Source organism: Lepidochelys kempii, chromosome 10, assembly GCF_965140265.1.
Source record: "Lepidochelys kempii isolate rLepKem1 chromosome 10, rLepKem1.hap2, whole genome shotgun sequence".
NCBI classification, from domain to species: domain Eukaryota; kingdom Metazoa; phylum Chordata; order Testudines; family Cheloniidae; genus Lepidochelys; species Lepidochelys kempii.
This window is the reverse complement of record NC_133265.1, coordinates 42,259,626-42,285,384: the sequence shown is the minus strand read 5'-3', so window position 1 is coordinate 42,285,384 and position 25,759 is coordinate 42,259,626. Positions and strand designations below refer to the sequence as shown.

The window sequence follows — 25,759 nt, the reverse complement described above, 5'->3', positions numbered from 1 at the left end:
CGGTTTGTGAGCAGCAGGTCAAGAAAAGCTCCCCCCCTAGTTGGCTCCTCTAGCACTTGCACCAGGAAATTGTCCCCTACGCTTTCCAAAAACTTCCTGGATTGTCTATGCACCGCTGTATTGCTCTCCCAGCAGATATCAGGAAAATTAAAGTCACCCATGAGAACCAGGGCATGTGATCTAGTAGCTTCCGCGAGCTGCCGGAAGAAAGCCTCATCCACCTCATCCCCCTGGTCCGGTGGTCTATAGCAGACTCCTGGAAGGTCCAAAATACCATCAAGAACCTGTCCTTTGATGAGAACAAACTCTTCCATGAGAAGATGGACGAATCCCTCCACTCACTGAAGGACTCCAGGGCCACGCTATGGTCCCTGGGTATATATACCCTGGCCCTGAGATGCGGACAGCAGAGGCAACTGTTCCGCCCACGCCCACACACTCCATACCTAGCCTACTACCAACGTTACCAAGAGCCTCCATGTTGGTGACACCAATCTCAATGGTCATGCTTACCAGCCTCCGCCATGAGCATCTCCTTAACCCTCTCCCAGCAACAGGCAAAACCTCAGTTTTGATGTGAAGCTTGAGAGCCACAAACCTGCCCTGATGCCACCCACGATGCCCCATATCATATTTGGAGTCCTTCTTGCCCTATTCACCCACAACTGGGGCAAGATCACCATGAACAGTTACTTACTGGAGACCGTCCACCACAGATACTCCATAGAATTCCTCTCATTTCCACCACATCGACACCCCCCCCCCCGCAACTCCTCCCTCAGGACTCATCCCATCCCATCATTCTCCAACAAGAAGTGGATGCTCTGCTTCTCAAGGGTGGAGCAAGGCTTTTACTCACTGTACTTCCTCATCCTGAAAAAGTTCGCCTCATTCTAGATCTTCAGGTGCTGAACACTTACTAGAAAGTCCAAATTCCATATGGTTATGCCAGCATCGATTGTCCTCTCCTTCCCTAAGGAACCTGGTTTGCGGCTCTCGATATGAAGGACGCTTACTTCTACTTCTACTACTTCTTCTACTTACTTCTACTTCTCTGTTTTCAGGTAGGATGCCCACACTACCAATTTCAGGTCCTCCCATTCAGCATAGCGACAGTGCCATGGATATTCACAAAAGTATTTGCCGTGATAGCAGCCCAGATGCGCTGCCTCGGCTACTCAGTGTACCCCTACCTTGATGACTGGCCCCTGCAGACGCTATCCACCAAGAAGCAATCGCTGCGATCTTCGCTCCTTACAGTCTCCTGGCATCTCTGGGTATCTGTGTCAATGAGGAGAAGTCAGTGTTGATGCCTACACAGAAGATAAACTTTATTGGAGCGCAGCTCGACTTTCCCCCAGCAGACCACTTAGCAGCACTGATAGCTCTCATCAAGGATGAGTGTCACAGGCCATGCATCATGGTCCGCTGCTGCTTCTCCTTTTTTTAGACATATGGCACCCTGCACCTACCTAACACTTGTACCGTATGATTGGAGAATTGCTAACATAGTTCCTATTTTTAAGAAAGGGAAAAAAAGTGATCCAAGTAATTATAGGCCTGTTAGTTTGACATCTGTAGTATGCAAGGTCTTGGAAAAAATTTTGAAGGAGAAGGTAGTTAAGGACATTGAAGTCAATGGTAAATGGGACAAAATACAACATGGTTTTACAAAAGGTAGATCGTGCCAAACCAACCTGATCTCCTTCTTTGAGAGAGTAACAGATTTTTTAGATAAAGGAAACGCAGTGGATCTAATTTACTTAGATTTTAGTAAGGCGTTTGATACTGTGCCACATGGGGAATTATTAGTTAAATTGGATAAGATGGGCATCAATAGGAAAATTGAAAGGTGGATAGGGAATTGGTTAAAGGGGAGACTACAACGGGTCCTACTGAAAGGTGAACTGTCAAGTTGGAGGGAGGTTACCAGTGGAGTTCCTCAAGGATCAGTTTTGGGACCAATCTTATTTAATCTTTTTATTACTGACCTGGGCACAAAAAGTGGGAGTGTGCTAATAAAGTTTGCAGATGATACAAAGCTGGGAGGTATTGCTAATTTAGAGAAGGACAGGGATACCCTACAGGAGGATCTGGATGACCTTGTAAACTGGAGTAATAGGAATAGGATGAAATTTAATAGTGAGAAGTGTAAGGTCATGCATTTAGGGATTAATAACAAGAAATTTTAGTTATAAGCTAGGGACGCATCAACTAGAAGTAACGGAGGAGGAAAAGGACCTTGGAGTATTGGATGATCATAGGATGACTATGAGCTGCCAATGTGATATGGCTGTGAAAAAAGCTAATGTCGTCTTGGGATGCATCAGGAGAGGTATTTCCAGTAGGGATAAGGAGGTTTTAGTACCGTTATATAAGGCACTGGTGAGACCTCACCTGGAATACTGTGTGCAGTTCTGGTCTCCCATGTTTAAGAAGGATGAATTCAAACTGGAACAGGTACAGAGAAGGACTACTAGGATGATCCGAGGAATGGAAAACTTGTCTTATGAAAGGAGACTCAGGGAGCTTGGCTTGTTTAGCCTAACTAAAAGAAGGTTGAGGGGAGATATGATTGCTCTCTATAAATATATCAGAGGGATAAATACCAGAGAGGGAGAGGAATTATTTAAACTCAGTACCAATGTGGACACAAGAACAAATGGATATAAACTGGCCACTAGGAAATTTAGATTAGAAATTAGACGAAGGTTTCTAACCATCAGAGGAGTGAAGTTTTGGAATAGCCTTCCGAGGGAAGTAGTGGGGGCAAAAGATCTATCTTGCTTTAAGATTAAACTAGATAAGTTTATGGAGGAGATGGTATGATGGGATAACATGGTTTTGGTAATTAAATATTCATGGTAAATAGGCCCAATGGCCTGTGATGGGTTTTTAGATGGGGTAAGATCCAAGTTACCGGGAAAGAATTTTCTGTAGTATCTGGCTGATGAATCTTGCCCATATGCTCAGGGTTTAGCTGATCGCCATATTTGGGGTCGGGAAGGAATTTTCCTCCAGAGCAGATTGGAAGGCCCTGGAGGTTTTTCGCCTTCCTCTGTAGCATGGGGCACGGGTCACTTGCTGGAGGATTCTCTGCTCCTTGAGGTCTTCAAACTACAATTTGAGGACTTCAATAGCACAGATATAGGTGTGAGGTCTTTTTTAGGAGTGGTGGGTGAAATTCTGTGGCCTGCATTGTGCAGGAGGTCAGACTAGATGATCATAATGGTCCCTTCTGGCCTAAATATCTATGGATCTATGAAACACTGCATGCATATGCATTGTCTTCAGGCCTGGCTCCTTTCCATATACAGACCTAACAAAGACCCTGTGGACGCCAGGGTCATTGTTCCCCAGACTATGCTGGCCTCCCTCACATGGTGGTCCAATCATTCCAAGATCATGATTGCTACTCCCTTAATCCCTCCCATACCACAAATCTTTATACACCCCTGCTTCATGAAGAGTTTACTCAACACTTTTCCACCAGTACTCAAGCCCACACTCCTGTGGGACCTTAATCGTGTTCTCTGTGCCCTCACAAACTGTTTGCAACATGTGAAAGTGACATTCAATGAAAGTAGCCATCGCCTCAGCCAGACGGGTCAGTGAACTAATGGCCATGATGGTGGGCCCGCCTTACACAATATTTCACAGGGACAAATTGTCCTTGTGTCTCCACTCCAAATTCCTCCCAAAAGTGGGTGTCAGAATTCCACCTAAATCAGAGCATCCACCTGCTAGTTTTCCACCCTAAACAACACACTTCCCCTGCTGATAGAGCCTTGCACTCCCTCAACATCTACTGTGCACTGGCATTTTACCTACACAGGACTCGACCCTTTCAAACATCGCCAAAACTATTTGTGGCCATTGCTGACTGATCCCTTTTGTCCCAAAGCATCTCAAATTGGGTATTGGGGTGCATCTGCAAATGCTACAACCCATCCCAACACCCCCCCAACACACACATAGACAGCAGCTACAGACACCACCAAGGCCAGGCCATACTGCAGACCACACTTCCATTTGCATTCTTGCACCCACCTCCACGCTAATCATTGCTTGCGAGTCACCATGTGTGGATACATGTAGGGACCATCACTCAAAGAAGAGGTGGTTATTTACCTGTCACGGAAGGTTCTTCGAAATGTTTGGTCCTTATCCACTCCGCACCCTCCATCCCTCTCCTTCAGACTGGATTCCATGACAGTAAGAAGGAGATTAGAGAGGCATCAACCTGCACTACCTATTATACCCTCAGCTGGGAGCACAAGGGGAGACACTGCGCACGTGTGGGTCAATGGACATTGCTAAGAAACACTTCCAGACTCAGGCACATGCACACCCAAGTGTGGAATACAGATAGGGACCACACATCTCGAAGAACCTCCAGTCACAGGTAAGTAACCTCCTCTTTTGTGATGTTCCTTAAGGCCAGAACTATAACACCATATAACGAATGAGTGCCATTACTAGATTTTCAGGTTTGTAGCTACATGACAATTCTACCAAAGGATTTTTTCCCTCTCTCTATTACTCACAAGTAATAATTTGGCAGAGCAAGCCTTGACTTATGCTTGATCCTAACCTCTTATTGTATGTGTAGAAAGGAAAAATCAGCTTTTGCACCAGAAGGGAAGTAATGTGTGAAATTTTTTAATTGGTTGCTTATATTTCAAAGTTGTTAAATTATACAGTAATGTCATAGACAGCAGAACGCCATTTGGAAAAAAAAAAGGGGGTTATTTTACATTTTGGCTGTATATGTAATAGAATTCATACAGTTAAAATATTAAGTGTGGGAGAAGATTAATTTTCTACAGATGTTATCTTAATTTTTGTGTAGTGGTGTCAAGAAGGAATTCTAAATAAATATAAGCTTTTGTAGCAGGCTCAAAGCATTGTTAAAAATAAGGCATAAAACTAGGAATTTCAGTTTTTAATAATGTACATTGTCTAATCTCAGTATAGAAACTGAAGTGAAAATTGTCCCTGCCTTAAAAATATGGTGTGATACTTTTTTTTAAATGATGTTTGTGATCTGGGAGCTGGGGTGGTTAACGCAGTGCCAAAGTCTTTAAAAAGACAGATTAATTCTGCCTGGTTTTGCTGCTGACACACTAATACTAAAGGTACTGTGGGAGGAATAAGGAAAAAATGAAGCCATGCTTAGATCTGCTTTCCTACTTGTGTCAGTCTAGGTCATGAAGAAGCCAGGTTTTGCTATTTCTCAGTGGTAAACGTTTCACCTTTGGGTTAGAGAGAAGAGCCTATCTCATTCTTTTCTTCTACAACATGTTTATTGCAATTGCTTTTTAAATTGGATTCTTGTGTTAGTAGTCAATGAACAGAATAAAATAGTTCATGTGTAAGACGAGTGTTGCATCCCATTGCTGCAAGCTTGAGCCATGACCTTAAGTGGTTGGAATGTAACTTCAAATTTCTGTGTGCTCTGACCTACACACAGACCTTTTAGAACTCTTTCTGCTGGTGACAGAAGTTTATTTTTTAGTACTATTGATTTTAATGGAAACACTGAAAGTTATACATACTGAAGGACCAGTACTGTTTATAATGTTTCTGTATCTGTTCTTGTTCTTTATTACTAGGAACTCAAGATCTTTATTAAGAGTTCATCTGCTCTTTCTTTTTATCCTATATGTGATTTCCCAACATTTTGGATGGTTTCTATAAAGAGCGTAGTGTCAGATATAACACTCTAGTGAATAAATAAATGATAAATAAGCAGCAGGGGCGTATGAACTTTGACTTAGAAATCTATTTGTAATACAAATATAAAAAAATCATAATTATATGAAATAGTAGAATTGTATCAAAAATATTTTTCAAACTTCAGGGTGTCTCAGCTATTCTTTAAGTGGCATAAAATACCGACAATACTGAATTAGACAAAGGGTTCTAGCCCTCAAAGGTATGACGTTCTGGAACAGCCTTCCAAGGGGAGCAGTGAGGGCAAAAATGTATAAGTAGGGGCATAGCGAGCAGATCGAGGGACGTGATCGTTCCCCTCTATTCGACATTGGTGAGGCCTCATCTGGAGTACTGTGTCCAGTTTTGGGCCCCACACTTCAAGAAGGATGTGGATAAATTGGAGAGAGTCCAGCGAAGGGCAACAAAAATGATTAGGGGACTGGAACACATGACTTATGAGGAGAGGCTGAGGGAGCTGGGATTGTTTAGCCTGCAGAAGAGAAGAATGAGGGGGGATTTGATAGCTGCTTTCAACTACCTGAGAGGTGGTTCCAGAGAGGATGGTTCTAGACTATTCTCAGTGGTGGAAGAGGACAGGACAAGGAGTAATGGTCTCAAGTTGCAGTGGGGGAGGTTTAGGTTGGATATAAGGAAAAACTTTTTCACTAGGAGGGTGGTGAAACACTGGAATGCGTTGCCTAGGGAGGTGGTGGAATCTCCTTCCTTAGAAGTTTTTAAGGTCAGGCTTGACAAAGCCCTGGCTGGGATGATTTAATTGGGGATTGGTTCTGCTTTGAGCAGGGGGTTGGACTAGATGACCTCCTGAGGTCCCTTCCAACCCTGATATTCTATGATTCTATGAAAAAGCCTAACTGGCTTCAAGACTGAGCTTGATAAGTTATGGAGGAGATGGTATGATGGGACTACCTACAATGGCATGTGGCCAATCTGCGACTGTTAGCAGCAGATATCTCCAATAGCAGGTGATGAGACACTTAATTGGAGAGGGCTCTGATTTACTACAATGAAGTCTTTCCTAGGGGTCTGGCTGGTGGGTCTTGACGACACGGTCAGGGTCCAAGTGATCGCCATATTTGGAGTCAGGAAGGAATTTTCCTTCAAGTCAGATTCACAGAGACCCTGGAGTTTTTCCGCCTTTTTCTGCAGCATGGAGCAAGGGTCACTTGCTGATTTAAACTAGTGTAAATGGTGGATTCTCAGTAACTTTAAGTCCTTAAACCATGATTTGAGGACTTCAGTAACTCAGCCAGAGGTTAGGGGTCTATTACAGGAGTGGATGTGCGATGTTCTGTGGCCTGCAATGTGCAGAGATCAGACTAGAGGATCATAATGGTCCCTTCTGACCTTGAAGTCTATGAAGACAGAGGCATGTCAATAATAATTTAATTACCAATATCCAGGGCCTTTTATATGAAAGGATTATCATAGAAGATTACTGTTGGAAGAGACCTCAGGAAATCATCTAGTCCAACCCCCTGCTCAAAGCAGGACCAACACCAACTAAATCATCCCAGCCAGGGCTTTGTCAAGCCAGGCCTTAAAAACCTCTAAGGATGGAGATTCCACCACCTCCTGAGGTAACCCATTCCAGTGCTTCACCACCCTCCTCGTGAAATAGTGTTTCCTAATATCCAACCTAGACCTCCCCCACTGCAACTTGAGACCACTGCTCCTTGTTCTGTCCTCTGCCACCACTGAGAACAGCCGTGCTCCATCCTCTTTCGACCCCCCCCCCCCTTTCAGGTAGTTGAAGGCTGCTATCAAATCCCCCCTCACTCTTCTCTTCTGCAGACTAAACAAGCCCAGTTCCCTCAGCCTCTCCTCATAAGTCATGTTTCCCAGCCCCCGATCATTTTCGTTGCCCTCCGCTGGACTCTCTCTTGAATTTGTCCACATCCTTTTTGTAGTGGGGGACCCAAAACTGGATGCAGTACTCCAGATGTGGCCTCAGTAGTGCTAAATAGAGGGGAATAATCACTTCTCTCGATCTGCTGGCAATGCTCCTTCTAATGCAGCCCAATATGCCATTAGCCTTCTTGGCAACAAGGGCACACTGCTGACTCATATCCAGCTTCTCGTCCACTGTAATCCCCAGGTCCTTTTCTGCAGAACTGCTGCTTAGGCAGTTGGTCCCCAGCCTGTAGCGGTGCACGGGATTCTTCCATCCTAAGTGCAGGACTCTGCACTTGTCCTTGTTGAACCTCATCAGATTTCTTTTGGCCCAATCCTCTAATTTGTCTAGGTCACTCTGGACCCTATCCCTACCCTCCAGTGTACCCTCTCCCCCCAGTTTAGTGTCATCTGTGAACTTGCTGAGGATGCAATCTATCCCATCATCCAGATCATTAATAAAGATGTTGAAAAAATCTGGCCCCAGGACCGACCCCAGGGGCACTCTGCTTGATGCCGGCTGCCAACTCGACATCAAGCCTTTCATCATTATCCATTGAGCCCAACAATCTAGGCAGCTTTCTATCCACCTTATAGTCCATTCATCCAAGCCATACTTTTTTAACTTGCTGGCAAGAATACTGTGGGAGACTGTATCAGAAGCTTTGCTAAAGTCAAGATATATCTTGTCCACCGCTTTCCCCATATCCACAGAGCCAGTTATCTCATCATAGAAGGCAATCAAGTTGGTCAGGCATGACTTGCCCTTGGTGAATCCATGCTGACTGTTCCTGATCACTTTCCTCTTCTCTAAGTGCTTCAGAATTGATTCCTTGAGGACCTGCTTCATGATTTTTCCAGGGACTGAGGTAAGGCTGACCAGTCTGTAGTTCCCCGGGTTTTCCTTCTTCCTTTTTTTAAAGATGGGCACAATATTTGCCTTTTTCCAATGGTCCAGGATCTGTGCCGATCACCACAAGTTTTCAAAGATAATGGCCAATGGCTTTGCAATCACATCAGCCAATTCCATCAGCACCCTCGGATGCATTAGATCTGGACCCATGGATTGCAGAGCACTTTGCAGACATACTGTATGCAGGAAATGTTTCAGCCATCTCTGCAGTGAAATGTAACAGTATCTATCAGTACCACACAAAAGTTCAAGACATGGAAGCAAGAAGAATGCGGTATCCACTTGAAACTACAAGGAGAATTTTGGTAGTTTTGAGTATAATACCTCAAACAGAAATTTGTCCAGGGCTATCTGAAAGTTGGCACTTCCAGCTATGTAGTGTTCTGTGCTAGGGCTAGAATACCACCCAGCAGATCACCGGCCACAGTTCCAAAACAGATACACGTATTTATTTCAATTTATACTGCAATTTTAAAAAAGTGTCCAGCCCCGATTGTGTGGATCTTTGATGGTCTCTTCAAAAAGTATTACACTTGAATAAACTAGTATTTATTCAGGTCAGTAACAAAGCATAATATCACTACAGACGTTGCTTGGATGTCTGCCATTTAGTTGTATGCCCAAGTCTGCTTGTTTTGTGATATTATTGTTGTGGTTTGTATTACATTAGTGCTTACAACCACCAACGGAAATTGGGGTCTGATTCTGCTAGGCACTGGACAAACGGTGAAATGAAAAGTGAAAGACAGCATCTGCCCAGAAGAGCTTACAGTCTAAATAGACAAGAAACACAAAGTGTTAGATCAGAAGCAGTCACAGAGAGGTGAAGTGACTTGCCCAAGATCACTCAGCAAGTCAGTAGCAGAAGCCTAATGAAATCACAGCTGGAAGTAGTGTTGCTGCAGTCTGACTCCTCAACTCTGTAAATTGCCTGTATATGGCTCCACATGCAGTAAAAATAAATGTTTTTTCCAGTGTGTACTATATTTTTATTTGTAACTTTTCTATAAAGAACTATTTACGTTTGAATATAGTGTAGTAGGTGTCAGAATCAAATTGTTGCTTTCTACTGGTATGAAAAATTGAAGTCAAACTACCACACATTGCTAGAGACTCCACTTTTCTTCAGAGATTTCAATTCTGCATAAGAATACAATTTTTAAGAATATTTACATTCCCAGAGCAGTCTATACAGGATGTATTTTGTGTTGCCTTACTATATGATGGCATTGTCTTAGGGTTGTTTTTTTTAATTATTATTTACGTGTTCTTGGGGACAGGATATTACAAAACTAATCTTCAAATGTTGTAGTATGTTGTTTACTTCATTTTTGAATATGTAGTTATGGTTTTGCTTGAGCCGCAAAGCTTGTTTCTGAGAATTAGGTTTGCAGGTCTCTGGGGGAAGAGCATATGACTGTGTGTTTCGGTTTTTTTACTTCTTTTTAGTAGTCTGTGTCTGTTATGATAAGAAACATATTCAGTGTCTTTTTCTTTTTACCTCCCTTCTATTGGATGCTGGTATCTTATCTGAAATGCAGCATTTCTGATTAGGATTATAGGAGAGGCTGCTTCCTCTCTGGACTCACTGCTGTGTGATGCATCAGTAAGGTCTGTCACACCTTTTTTAATGACTGTTTTATATGACAGGAAAAAATCAAATTCCTTCCTTTAAAGCAAAACATTTCACAATGCCGTGACTTTGGGAGGAGTGTTCTTTATTATCCTGGATTTTATGACTTCCTTTAAAAGTTTACAATGACATATTTTTAAAAATGTACTCATTGCCAAAACTGTACACATCTGAATGTATGTATGTTCACAGAATACACACAGTGACCATATATTGTCTTCATTGTCTTAAGAGTTTATTATAGTGGTTTGATTTAGTTCTCTTTGAAACAGGTCTAAGACAGAGCGCATTAGTGGACTGTTAATGCACATCAGCTGGGTGCACATTGTTAGACCGTGGCAGGCTAACACGGGCTAGAGTCACACCCTAGTTTGCTGTGTACTGAATGCCCATATAGACAAGCCCTAAGAAAGGTGTAATTCAGGTGTGTTTGTACTGAATATCTGTTACAAAGTGAAGAAGTAATTCAGTCACCATACTGGTCTGCTGAGACTATCAGCAAAAGTGTCAATTTTATTGATATGGACACTTGTCCAGTGACTTGTATCACCAACTAATATATTATTTAGTTTTATGGTGGTAGTGCCTAGTGCACTGTTAGGAATAACAAAAGGGCAAGCCCTTCACTGAAAAACTTAGTCTAAGCATAAGAAAAAGAGATTAGGTCGATACAAGAAACAGATGGGGGGCTGCCCTTTAAAAGATAAGATATGGTAAATACGTAATGGTGCAATTATTTCATGACGATAACACTGCCACCAGGTGATGCTGTATTGCTTAATTCTGCAAAGGCAAATATCAAAGAATCTGATTAGTTGGTGAATGTAGCTTGTGACTATTGCTCTTTAAAGTTTCACAGCCTCCTAACCAAGACCAAAGATAAATATTCTGTCACTAAATGTAGGAGAGGGAGAGGGTATTCTCTGTGATTCTCAAAGCTGGGCAAACGGTGCTTTTGATGGAATTGAGATATGTTTCAAATTCATATTCTGGCCTAGCATTTAGTAATTCTTTGACTGTCAATCTACACGGAAAAGACTGCTGTTTTAACAAGTAAATAACCTTGCCAGAATAACTAAATTCAAAGCTGGTAATTTGGTTCTTATGAGACATTTATTTTTACTTTTACAATTAAAGAGGATAAAGCATTCAAACATTTTGAATAACTTAGTTGATGATTTTTGGTGAAATGATCATTTGCTGTTTTTATAAAAAAAGGTTTTGTACTTTGTTCTCAAGCAGCTATAACATCGATCACTGTGTTTGTAATCTTAAAATGGGTTTCCTTTACGCTTGCAGCATTATATATAATGTTTTTATATCCAAGGCTCTGAGCGTTCGCAAATGTTCGGTAATTCTCAACAATGGCTTTACTTGGTAGATTGTAGCAGTAGTATCCTCATTTTGCAGATCTGTAAAACTGAAGCACAGAGAATTGAACTTGTCCACAGTCATTCAGCCACTAAGTGGCAATGCTGTCAGCAGAATGCAAGATTCCTGACTAGTTAGGTGTACTAGTCACTAGACAAACATTTTTACTATATACATCTCTCTCTTTATTATGTCTGATGCATAGTAAAACCTGCAGTTTTACATAAACTACTACTTCGGTGTAGTTTAAAATGACCTTGGTCATCAACCATTTTACCTTTTTAATTTTCATTTTCTATAGTCAGTGTTAGGCTGTTGGCATTGGAATGCTATTGCTTAAAGCAGGAAGAAAACCTGTGACTATGCGATTGTGTGCAGTTGGAGAGAAAGAGAGAGGAAAAGGGAAATCTAAACCGGAGGGGCTGGACAGCATGGAAAATATTCATCATAATTAGCTAACCAATAAAACATTTCATTTTAGTAGCCCTTTGGGAGTGATGTTTTTGATAGAGAGAACTTTTTTTAAATGATCACATTAGCATCCTGAAATGCTTATCATAGAATAACATCACTTAAATATATTTGAATTAGTTCTATCTCCCCCAGCAAATTATTTTAATAATGATGAGATTCTCTTTGCTGTGTCATTGAAGAATTGTACCATCTTAAGCCGTCAAAATCTAGTAGTCATCCTCACTTTTTTACTGGATGGAAAACCACTAAGGGAATGTTTTATACTGTGCTTTCACCACTGGAGACCTGGGTTCTGATGTGTATTAAGTTGCCAATAACAATGATTTTGGTTTCAGTCTAGACCCCTGTGGCTATTTGTGAACATTACAAAGCATTTTGATGCAATTGTCACAATAGGTAGTCACTGTTCAAGAAAAGCCCTTGGACTAGAATGTTTGCCAAGGAATGGTATGACAGAACAGATTTGAGCAATTAGCAAGCCAGATCGTGCTCCAAAGTGTTCATTCTGCACATTGCCACAGCTGGTCTAACTGGGAACCTTATGGTCTTCAGATCTGTCAGGTGCATGATTAGGAATCTTCTCTTTAGCTGAGTCAGTAGGATTTGTGTTAAGCTTGTCTTAGCTGGAATTCACTCTTTGCATATCAAGAGATATTTCAACCCATGGCCTAGGCAAATTGGCAGAGCTATGTGTGGGAAATCTATAGCACATACATTATAATGTCTGACAGAACATTTATATATCTTTGGATGATAAACTTATTTTTTATTTTTTTTAATTGTAGGTTAGTCATTTCCCACATTATAACATTTGATATCAATCCCAGGCGTCATAGCTGGAGACTTACTGAATGCCCAGTGCCTGCAATGACCATTCATCTTGATTGTTAAAGATCATCTGCATCAGTTTAGGTCTCATAATACAAGCATCTCATGTTTCGTTGCTGAGTTTACTATAAAACGCATTGGAAAACTTCATTCTTGGAGCAGAAAGAGCAACATATTGGAAGTTTTGTTTCATACTATTTAAAAATGTTTATCCAGTCTTCATGGTTCAGACAGATAAATCGGCCTCTTTTCAGTGTCCATTGGTCAAGCAGTTAAGTCCCATGTTTCAGCATTTCCCAAAAGATACTTTTAGCAACCATATCATTATTTAATGACAACCTTCTGAGCACAGTGGAGCTGCTATTTAAAATATAAGGGGGACTGATTTATTTAAGATCAGCTGTGGTTCTGCTGAACCATGTCTTTCAAATGATCGAAGAATCATACTGTCTGTGGATTGTGCAGCATCGGTGACCATTAGACTGTGTGGAAAATGTTTGGGGTTTTTTCCTTGAGAGCCCATTCAAAAATATGTTTTAAAAGAATCTCAATATCAGCAGTAATTGAGAAGATTGATCTGTTGATCTTTCTGGCACTGTGGAACATGATTCTTTATCCATGTTCTTAACATATCACTTGCATCTTTGACATGCTGCTAAAAAATTTGAGATTAATACAAAACTACCCAGAAATAGCAATTTAAGGAATGTTCCAGAGAAATGGATATAAAGGCTTATTTCGCAAATACCTTGTTAAACTGTGCTTAAAAGTTTGAGATAATAAAGTGGTTCCTTTACGGGTATTAAACTAATTTTAGTGTAATTATTCATTGACATAGCTGTGCACTGCTGAGCATTGTACTTGCAAATCTGTTTGTAATGGCATTCGAGGCATTTTGAAAGAGAGTGGGGGGCTGAAGGGAAGAAGGAAATAACTTAGTCTTCTAAATGCATACCATAGCTATCAAAAATACCAGTTTGTTACCAATTTGATATTTAATTGCTGCTTCCCATGGGTGAGTTTGCTTGCCTAATCCTTGCTTACCTTACATGTACAATGTACAAGTCCTTTGTGCATTTATTTGGTTCATAGTTTATTTTTCATACCCCGCTGGTTTTTGTTGTGTTTGAGTGATCTACCTACAATGCTGTCAGGAGAAGTATTTCCAGTCTCTAGTCTTACACAAGGACACAACTGAGTTTTTGTTAATCTGGGAAATTTTGGCAGCTCTCCCAGATGCTTCAGCTTGTTGCCCTCAGGTTCCTCAAATACAGTGTACAGATTACTTGAAGCAAATGATGGGTGTGTTTCATTATATGTAGAGATTAATATATTAATAAGTGGAATGTGTTTTAAATTAAACGTGAATTTAAAAAAAATTCATTAGAGTTATTTTTTATGGGCAGATTTCATCAGGTACTTTGGTTTCAGTTTGGTTATTTAAAAGCCTTTATATAACTTTTTTAATTAACATGGTTAACCTGATTTGCAAAGATAGGTAAGACATGTTCCCTGCCCCAAAGAGCTTATAATTTAAATAAATCACCTGACAATATTACCAAGACATCATACACTAGCCAAAACATTAATCTAAAGCAGGGATCGGCAACCTTTGGCACACAGCCCGTCAGGGAAATCCGCTGGTGGGCTGGGATGGTTTGTTTACCTACAGCGTCCGCAGGTGCGGCTGATTGCAGCTGCCACCGGCCGTGGTTCACTGTTCCAGGCCAATGGGGGCTGCAAGAAGCGGCGTGGACCGACAGATGTGCTGGCCATCGCTTCCCACAGCCCCCATTGGCCTGGAACGGCGAACCGCGGCCGGTGGCAGCTGCGATCAGCCGCACCTGCGGACACTGTAGGTAAACAAACCGTCCCAGCCTGCGAGAAGATTTCCCTGATGGGCCGCGTGCAAAAAGTTGCCGATCCCTGATCTAAAGTACTCTGAAGATGCAGATTTTGAAATTAGAATGTCAAGAAGTGTTGGATTTTAGGAGGGAGAACTGCTATTGTGGAAAAGGATTTGCTACTGAGTTTAATTTTTTTCTTTTTAAATTCATAACAGATATTGGTTTCCCTTATTCTTCCTGGAATTAGGCTGAGCAACTAAAAGGGTGGCTATTTAACTTTCTTTGAGTGTTAAGCCAATGAAATGGATGCTATGTGAAATTATGTGGGTAAAATTTTCAAAAGTGCCTAACTGAGTTAGGCGCCTAAGTCCCCCTGGAATGGAATTTAGGCTCCAGACACAGTTAAGTGCTTATGAAAATGCTACCCCGTAGCAGTGAAGCAGTCATCTGTCAGGGATGGACCAGTAGTTACCACTTCAGAAGACGTATGGTTGCCTGATGTGGCTTCTGTGCAGTACAGTACAACTTGATATTTGTATAGCACTCTTCACACAAACTGAATCCCAAAGTACTTCATGGAATTGAATCATGAAGTAACATGATAAAAGTAGAAGGAAAAGAAATAAAATCTGTAGGGGAAAAATAGGTTTTCAACTGGAATTTAAAACGAGAGTCTTCAGCTATGCAGGGAGTAGGGTGACCAGACATCCCGATAAAATTGGGACTGTCCCAATTTTTAGTTCTTTGTCCCATGTCCCGACCAATGCACGGTCGGGACGCCATTTGTCCCATATTGCGGTTTTGGCCGCTCTGGCCGCTTTTTTTTTTTTTGCTTCCCCCAATATTTTGTCCATTTCATCTGGTCACCCTAGCAGGGAGATTATTCATGAATACAGGAGCTATACAGAACACTACCACATTTTTATCCACAATGGCAAGATTGTGTTGAGGGAACATAAAGGGTGTCAGTGATTAGGGACACAGTCCAGTGAAACAGTGAGGCAGGTACTTAAATATGAGCTTCAGAGGAGTTCCACTGACTTTAATGGGACTATGAATGTGATTAAGATTAAGCATACATCTAAGCACTTTGATGAATGCTATTCCCTGCTTTGCCCCCTTTATGCCTTGGTACCTCCCATATACCTAGGAGTACAAGGTGAAGCACTGTAAGGCCACATACAGCCACATCTCTCCTGGGTTGCTGCAGCTCTTATTTGGCCCAAGAACGAGGACCGGAATCTGGCCCAAGGTCTGTAAGAAATCCATAAAGATATGCGGGGGGGCTTGGGTTGGATTTTGAAATGGATGAGAACCTAGTGGAGTTGTTTGAAGATGGGAATGCTGACTGCGCTACATAGTTTGTCTGAGAAGAGCCAATGGCATTCTGTACATGCTGGTATTTGGAGCAGTTATTAATCTGTTGTATTTCAGTTTCTACTACTCTACAGCAAAAACACACCTATCCCAGGTTCTGGGTGCCTTAGACAATCTCTGAAAATTACTCTTCTTAAAGTAAATAGACTCTGATCACAGTATCCCAGCAACAATGTCAGTGTCACTGGAATTTAGTGGTCATGATGGCTTCACCTGTGCTTTTCCCAAACATTACCAATGTAAACAAGGTCAGAGAGGAGATTTTTTTTAAAAAAGGGGTGCGGGGATTTCAGCAGATGTGGACTATGTGGCAGTTATAGTGGAGATAGGTAGAATGGCATATGTGATATGTGGGGCGGAGTTAAGGACCAGTCAGTGAAGGGAATGCAAGGTCACAGTCAAAGGAGAAGATAGAAGAGAGATGGAGACTTATTTGCTGTGGTCCTTTAACCAACAAAAGCACAGGTCTTTTGAGGCATTGTGTGCGTGATTGTTTCATATTAAGTAGTTCTCATTATAGACTTTAACATTCTGTAGGTCTGATGAAAGCAAATATTCTAGGCTATCAGCCAATGAATATCACTTCTAGCACCATAAAAAATGGCGAGTTGTTGGGGTGGTTTTTTTTGTTTTTTTGTTTTTTTTTAAGGACTGAACCTGCAATATGAAAGTGATACGAAGCATAAACTAAATTCTAAGCATGGTTGTAAGTGTGTTGTATATAGTGCTTTAGCCATTGTCAGTTGTTGGAGAAATGGAAATTATGAGAACAGAAAGTTGTGCTTGGTCAAGGCTGAGAGGATATTTTGTTGACAGTTTTCATATTTGGAATTTAAAATGAAGGTTCTTTTAGTAACACTATCAATAGCCCTGTCTTTCAGTGTCTGCGCTGATTTGCTGTCTTGTGTGTCGTTCATGCAACTGTAACGTTATTTTATTCTGTGGATGTGTCTGTAGCTTTGTCCTTTCCACTCATGACAGAGGTGCTCATCATCCGCCAATACTGCAGTTGTCCCTCTATGCCTCTAGTGCACAACAATCAGTCACTTCCTCCTTTTTCCTATGGATGATATAACTGCGTAAAAAAATTTAATAGCATATTGTGTACCATGAACAAAAGAGTGAGGCAAACTCCAAATTTTAATAATTCACACCAGAGCCTCTACTAAAGTGTCAAAAGTTAAATGTAAAGCCTGCAAACTACATAGCATGCATCAAAGATGCTTTTAGCTTATTGTAAATCCCAATTTAATCCTGATTTCCAAGAAGGTCAAAAACAGCTCCATTATCCAAGCAATCACAATATTGTCAGACTGTTCAACTAGTGCTGATTCAGATTTTACATCAGTAATATTTCGGACATGATGATTAGGCTCACACATGGTTAATGTAAAACAAAGTACAAAATAATTTTCAGAAAAACTATAAAGGAACAATAATACTTTGCTATTATTTTAGTAGTATAACACAGTTTGGAAAGTGGACAGTTAATGAATTGGACTTTTTGCCTCTAGACACCTGAGTTTAGGGTCCACATGACTTCTCAACAAAATGTTTGTAAGAGTGTTAGAAACATGTATTGTTCCCTAACCACATTTTTGGAAATGGTTGAACCATTTTAGATGACATTTCCAAAAACAAGTCAACCTGAATGGTTTAAGTTTTTAATAAAATTGTAAGCAACTGAAAAAAAATGTCAGGTGACCTTAGCAATCAGAGTTGCTGCATGCACAGCCTATAGTACTGCATGTAACTGGGCTTCTCCTACACAGAATATTTGCACTAGATTTAGTGGAGGCTTGCATGGATTGCCTTAATGGGATTCAGCATAAAACTATTTACATACAGTAGCGACTGCTATTAACATGCATCAGATTACACTTTACCACTTTTTAATATATTAATCCAAGGGATTTGTCTCAGCATTAGTATAGAAGCATCATATATGATGACATACAAGACATTCCACAACAAAGTTTACATCGTATTCTTCATGTCATGAAGCAACATTAGGTGTGGTTCTGTTAATACCCTTTAAAATTGTCATTGAAAAAATTAATAAACAATGAGAAGTAACTAGTTGTTGGAGAGAAATACCTGATTTGGGTGGAAGATAGGAGCACCTTGGAGAAAAAACACAACCTTCCTGTCTAAATTTCATGGGAAGAATATCACTGCATCACATGTATTGACTGTATTATGCCCCAAACTCCTTCAGATACCAGTTATATGGTACTATGCAGCAGGTAGATGACACTATAGTTTGATACGTGACTGGAACTCTGCTAAACTACTTCATAATTTACACATCAGAACTGGATAACTTTGCAGTGCCTCTTCAATGAGCTTTGTATAATCCAAAGATTACCTTTTATAACTGAGTCTAGTACAAATTAATATCACATTTTAACAAAGTAAAATAGAAAATCAGGTTTGAATGTACTATTGAATAGCAAATGAACGTTAATTTTTTTTTCTCTCAAAAAATGAAAAATATTGTTGGGCACGGATGTGTCCTCTTATGAGGTGATATTTTTCCTCAATTCTCACCCTTCCCCTTCCCTTGCCACTTCCATTACAATGGAGATTTGGTCTGCTTGCTCTACAGTGATGTGTCCTTTAATATTTCCCATTAGTTTTCAGTAGTTACCTTTTGCCTGCATGTCAGCCTTCAGTTTAATGGCCTTTTTTGTGTGTGTTCATTTTGTTTTGTTTCCCATCGTGGTTTTGTTTATTTCTTTTGTTTTTTTCTGTTTTCTTTTTTTAAACCGTCGTGATGTTTGCCCTTCATATTCCCCAATGTTTGCACATGACAAGATGTTGCCATCCCAACATTACCTCCCACTTCACTGACCAGTGCCACTACTGACCATCTAGCACCAGCCACAACTGGACCGTTGCCTTCGGCCCCTCGGGATGTCGTGGCCTCCCTCGTCTCTACTCGCTTCATCAAACTAACGTGGCGGACACCAGCATCAGATCCTCATGGAGACAACCTCACCTATACAGTATTCTACACCAAGGAAGGTATAAACAGGTAAAGATCTATGCTTGTGAATTGGATTGAATTCAGTTTTCTGCATCCTTTCACAACTCAAATACTGTCCCTTCACACTAGTTTCTACAGGCAAACAATATATGTATAGGTTTCAGAGTGATAACCATGTTAGTCTGTATCAGCAAAAAAAACGAGGAGTCCTTGTGGCACCTTAGAGACTAACACATTTATTTGGGCATAAATTTTTGTGGGCTAAAACCCACTTCATCAGATGGATGGAGTGCAAAATACAGTAGGCAGGTATAAATACAAAGCACATGAAAAGATGGGAGTTGCCTTACCAAGTGGGGGGTCAGTGCTAACGAGCCAATTCAATTAGGGTGGAAGTGGCTATTCTCAACAGTTGACAAGAAGGGGTGAATACCAAGGGAAGGGAAATCATTTTTGCAGTGCTAATGAGGCCAATGCAATCAAGGTGGCCCATTTCAAACAGTTGACAAGAAGGTCAGTACAGGGAAATTATTTCTTGTAGTGGCCCATTCTCTCCCAGTCTTTATTCAGTTCTAATTTGTTGGTGTCCACTATATATATATATATATATATATATATATATATATATATATATATATATATATATATATATATATATATATATATATATATATATATAGTGGCTCCATACAGTGACCAAAAGCTGAAGGGCTAGAGAGGTTGCCAAAGTTTTACTAGAAACCATTACAATTGGCAGTCTTTGATATTTGTTTCAGGGCTAATTTTCAAGGGACAAGTAAAATATACTTGGAAAACAAACACTGGTAGTTTTCAAACTGAAGCATGTTCGTGAAGTGGGCATCAGCCTGGTTTTGAATCATTGCAAAGGGTCAGTTGCATACTTTGAGCAGACTGCTTAATAGCTAAAAGTGCTTGTGGACTTTATCACCACCTATGGGATGCTGATAGTGTGGTAAACTCTTGCACCATGTTAGCCCTTAAACAGTCAATAGATAGATACCACACCACAATATCTGAAATGCAGAAATTATTTCATGTTCTAAAACCAGGGACATACTGTCAGATTCCAGATACTACAGTGTGGTAACTGTTGGTGACTGTTGACTTCTTTATGTACAAGAATTGCCATTAAAATCATCGTAGTGCTGATTATTCATGATTCTTGTGTTGGCACAGTGCTTCACCAGTTTAATTCAATCCATCGAGCTTTCTTAGTAAAAGGATCTGCTGCTCAGAATGGCAGAATGTCACCATGAGGTAGAAGCTCCCCTACTTGGTAAACAGGAGTTAATACTCAGTTTAAGCAGTGCAAGTCTTCAGGGGATGCAGGTGCCTCTACCGTCTGGGAACTCAGGGGGCAACTTTCTGGGAATGCCTGCCTGCCTCCCCCAATTCAGGGTCTTCAGTTGTGTAAATAAGACAGCAGGAACCAGGAAGACACTTCCTGCTGAAGTGTTTCTCTCCTGAGCAAAGGGGCAGAAGCATCCCTTAATCTTTAGAGAATTATCTAAGAAACTCCAGGGCATTACCATGTAGGCAGGGATTGATTTGCTGCTAATACCCCCCGTGGTTCTCTTACTTTGGCCCACACAAATTCTGTTGTGGCCCTAATTCAGCAAGGTTTTTTAGCATTTGTTTAACTTTAGGCATGTGAGTCATGTCACTGACTTCAGTAGGACTTCTTGTGTTTAAAGTTAGGCACTTGCTTAAGAATCTTGCTGGATCAGTGCCTAAGGGTATGTCTACACTACAATACAACACCTGCGGCTGGCCCACATCAGCTAACTCAGGCAGCGGGGTTATAACATTGGAGTGTAGATGTTCGTGCTTGTGCTGGAGCCTGGGCTTTGAGGCCCCGCAAATGGGGAAGGTCTCAGATCCCAGGCTCCAGCCCGAGCCTGAATGTCTACATTGCGATGTTATAGCCCCACAACCTGAGTCCCATGAGCCTCAGTCAACTGATGCAGGCCAGCCGAGGGTGTTTTATTGCAGTGTAGACATACCTCATGTGAGGTGGACGCAGCCCCAGTCAGCATTCCTGCAGGCTCTGTTGCTAATCTCTTTGCATAAGTGTATTTTTCTGCCAAATAAAAATAATGTTGTTTACCTACTTTAGAAGGGTGTTATGTAATTTAACATTTGTAAGTGTTGAGATCCTGAGATGAAAGCTGGACCTGGAGATCCGCGTACCTATGGCTAGAAAATGTGTGTAACTTAAATAAGAAGCTAAAAGAAAGTATAATGAACTAGATTAAAAGTAAGATACAACCATCGTCCTCTCTAAATGCTATACCTTCTCGTTAAAAATGAGTGTGCTTGCTAACTGCTTTACCATATTCAAATTATGCATGACCTGACAAGTTGCCAGTGTTTATCCAGTTTAGGCTGAATTTTGATTCTACTGAACTTAATTAAGCAAACAATTGTTCAAATGCATTGTTTATTAGGAGATTAGTTAACAATGCAACTAATCTTCCATTCAGAGCCTGAAGCTAGTCCTCTATTCAAAGCTTGACTCTTGTCATGCATACAGTCACTAACTTCACTCTACCTAAACCAATCTGCTTGAAATTTCACAAACAAATCCTGTGGTAGGATTCTAGAGGGTATTTGGAAGATATCGGGCAACAAATGGGATGCACTCACATCTTGAATCAAATTAAAATTAGAAAAAGGTTTGGCATAGAAATACCAACTTTGTTTTAGAAAGGATACTGTCAACTTGAAATCTAATCAATTTTTTTTAAAACAATGAATAAGAACAGAAGTTCTCAAGCTGAGATGCATGGGCTGCTGATGGTCTTCAGAAAGCAGATTTGTCACATAGTACTAGCTCCTCCATATCTCCACCTCCAATGTTTGCTATCTTTCATTGCAACATATGCTAAGGCTGGGATGTTCAGAGATACCTAGGAAGTCACACACCCAACTTCCATTGAATTCCCCTTAATACCCTTTGAATTTCACAGCCTTAAGGTACTTTACTTTTGTTTGTAAGGTGGATTATGGGACAATCTCTATATTAAAATACAATACACACTAAAAAAAATTTGAAAATTCTTAGCTAAGGCTAATTTCAGGTATTAGTTTAACAACAAGTCCCTTGGTCACTTTTTTGTGACTTGCAATCATATTTTCGTGTTTAAATGTTTTTTCTGTCCATTGTTGCAGGGAACAATCAAACGAACAAGGGAAACTGATTATGCACAAAATAAACTGAAAAATGGGGAGAATTATTTCTTGGAACTCTGTTACACTAAACTTAGATATCCTAACAGTAGTCTAAAAAAAAATTCAAACAGAAGAGTGGTGAAGTTGACAATGGGTATCCCATTACACTTTTTGATGCCGACTGGCTTCTTTGACTAGTTGTATGGCTTTGTGGCAGAATTGTTTGTTAATCCAATTTTTAAAATGTTAAGAGAATGTTACAATTACATAGTTAATTACTCAGAAATTATGAAATCCCAGTGTTAAGGTTGCATGTACAAGGGTAACTCTGTCCCCTCTTGCGTATCTTATGAAACAACCTTTAATCACATGATCACTTTCTATTTGTTGAATAAAACATTATATTTTTTCTTGTGTTAAGTCCACATATATTGTAATATTTAATATTTTTATATTCCTGTATACTTGTACTATTTTCAAAGTCAAAATGAGCCAACATATCTTTGCTTTATGATTTGACTTTTAACGGTGTTGGAATGACTTCAGTGGAACTACAGTGTAGTTGTAGCCATGTCAGTCCCAGGATATGAGGGGGACAAGATGGGTGAGGTAATACTTTTTATTGGACCAGCTTCTGATGGTGTGAGACGAGCTTTCGAGCCATACAGAGCTCTTTTGACCTAAATGAAGAGCTCTGTGTGGCTCAAAAGCTTGTCTCTCTCACCAGAGAAGTTGGTCTAATAAAATATATTATCTCACCCACCTTGTCTTCAGTGGAAGTAGCGCTGCATCACTTTTGAAAATCAGGTCATGAGAGTTGTCTTTTCTGCCAAGTACGTATATTAACAATTTAGAGCCAGATTCTCATACCCTTGATCATGTTGAGTAGTACCTTACTCTGCTACTAGTCCCATTCATTGTTACAGTATGTGATCATGTAATTAAAGACTATGTCTTAGTGTGTATATACAAAGGGACAATTGTACTTGCATTGTCATTTCCTGACTTCTGTGTGACTAACAGTGAAAACTTAACATTCTTCTAACATAGCTATTTAAACAGAATTTCTACAGGAAAAAGAGGAAAAACTAGTAGGAAAAAAATTCTGTAATGTGAAACTGTTTGTCTGGACACCACTGGAATACCCTGTCCTACATAACTGACAGACTGTAATGATGTGTGCAGCTTTTACTTTATACAAGATGAGCAGCAAATTAGGTGGTTCCTGCAGAATGCCCATCCACCGACATTTCACTTTCACTGAATTTCTCTGCACAGTGAAGTGAGCCACACATAGATATGGCATGGCCTACCTTAGCTGCTCACTTTACGAGCTTAATGATAAGACTGCAAAATATAGTTTTCATGATCAGAGTATGATTTTTCACGGCAATGCTCAGGCACTGCTCATGAGCAGAAATACCATACCAAATGTCAGCTTTCACTTACCAGCTGCTTCATCTGTAGAGCTGTTCAAAAAGAGGTTGCAAAAAAAAGAGGAAAGCTTATATTTTCCATTTTCCTCATATTCCAAAGAAGCTGAATCAATTTTCCTTGCTTAAAAAAACGTCCTCAGGGAGAGAATAAGTTTAAAAAGGAGAGCTGAAAGTTATAGAAAATAAACAACTGAAAACAAGCAGTAGCAATGCAGCTACGTATGCAGACAACTATTCTGTCTGCTTTCACTACTCCTGATTATTACAAAGCAGTTTTTAATTGTATAAATTCCACATGGTCCAAATGCTGACAGATGCAATGTGAGGGGGTAATAGATATGGGAAGCTGTCTTGAGGGGGCAGGCAGTAGAGTACCTTGTGTCACATTTTGTACTAATTTGTGAGTGATCAGAGAGAGCCAGATGGAGGCAGTGAGCAGTTGGGGCCTATCTAATGGTCTAGGAACTATTCCCCAGATAAATCCACTAAATCTTTAAGTGCCTCCATCCCAGGGTACAATATTTCTCTTCTAACAGTAGGATCTGGATACAGAAAGAAGAAGCTACATGGGCAAGAGGGGCTGTGTGGATTATCATAGTTGGACTTGAAACCACACACCCACAATTGTAGAAATCTATAGAAGCCATCTTTTCTGCTTCTGATTTCAGAGTAACAGCCGTGTTAGTCTGTCTTCGCAAAAAGAAAAGGAGTACTTGTGGCACCTTAGAGACTAACCAATTTATTTGAGCATGAGCTTTCGTGAGCTACAGCTCACTTCATCGGATGCATTCCGTGGAAACTGCAGAAGACATTATATACACACAGAGACCATGAAACAATACCTCCTCCCACCCCACTGTCCTGCTGGTAATAGCTTATCTAAAGTGATCATCAAGTTGGGCCATTTCCAGCACAAATCCAGGTTTTCTCACGCTCCCCCCCCCCCCCCCACACACACACACAAACTCACTCTCCTGCTGGTAATAGCCCATCCAAAGTGACCACTCTCTTCACAATGTGTGTGATAATCAAGGGGGGCCATTTCCTGCACAAATCCAGGTTCTCTCACTCCCTCACCCCCCTCCAAAAACCACACACACAAACTCACTCTCCTGCTGGTAATAGCTTCTCCAAAGTGACCACTCTCCCTACAATGTGCATGATAATCAAGGTGGGCCATTTCCAGCACTGAAGGATGACCCAACACTCTCACAAATCTTGGGAGACAGGCCAGTCCTTGCCTACAGACAGCCCCGCAACCTGAAGCAAATACTCACCAACCACCACATACCACACAACAGAACCACTAACCCAGGAACCTATCCTTGCAACAAAGCCCGTTGCCAACTGTGCCCACATATCTATTCAGGGGACACCATCATAGGGCCTAATCACATCAGCCACACTATCAGAGGCTCGTTCACCTGCACATCCACCAATGTGATATATGCCATCATGTGCCAGCAGTGCCCTTCTGCCATTTACATTGGTCAAACTGGACAGTCTCTATGTAAAAGAATAAATGGACACAAATCAGATGTCAAGAATTATAACATTCATAAACCAGTCGGAGAACACTTCAATCTTTCTGGTCACGCAATTACAGACATGAAGGTCGCTATCTTACAACAAAAAAACTTCAAATCCAGACTCCAGCGAGAAACTGCTGAATTGGAATTGATTTGCAAATTGGATACTATTAATTTAGGTTTAAATTAAGACTGGGAGTGGCTAAGTCATTATGCAAGGTAGCTTATTTCCCCCTGTTTTTTCCTACCCCCCCCCCCCAGACATTCTGGTTAAACTTTGATTTAAACTTAGAGAGTGGTCAGTTTTAATGAGCTATTGCCAGCAGGAGAGTGAGTGTTTGTGTGTGTGTGTGTGTTTCCGGGGGGGAGGGTGAGAAAGCCTGGATTTGTGCTGGAAATGGCCCACCTTGATTATCATGCACATTGTAGGGAGAGTGGTCACTTTGGAGAAGCTATTACCAGCAGGAGAGTGAGTTTGTGTGTGTGTATATGGGGGTGGGGGGGGGGGTGAGAAAACCTGGATTTGTGCTGGAAATGGCCC

General features: G+C 40.8%; 1 protein-coding gene across 12 annotated transcripts in view; it reads left to right on the top strand.

The window, feature by feature from the left end:
- NEO1 (neogenin 1) overlaps positions 1-25,759 on the top strand; it is a 516,517-nt gene that overhangs the window by 389,922 nt on the left and 100,836 nt on the right. For 8 of the 12 annotated variants that reach the window (XM_073363099.1, XM_073363097.1, XM_073363096.1 and 5 more), the window contains exon 8: positions 18,890-19,109. In XM_073363099.1, the coding sequence (XP_073219200.1) occupies positions 18,890-19,109 (220 nt within the window). The remainder of the gene's footprint in view (positions 1-18,889; positions 19,110-25,759) is intronic. The other 4 variants (XM_073363103.1, XM_073363101.1, XM_073363105.1 and 1 more) reach the window with 1 other exon arrangement.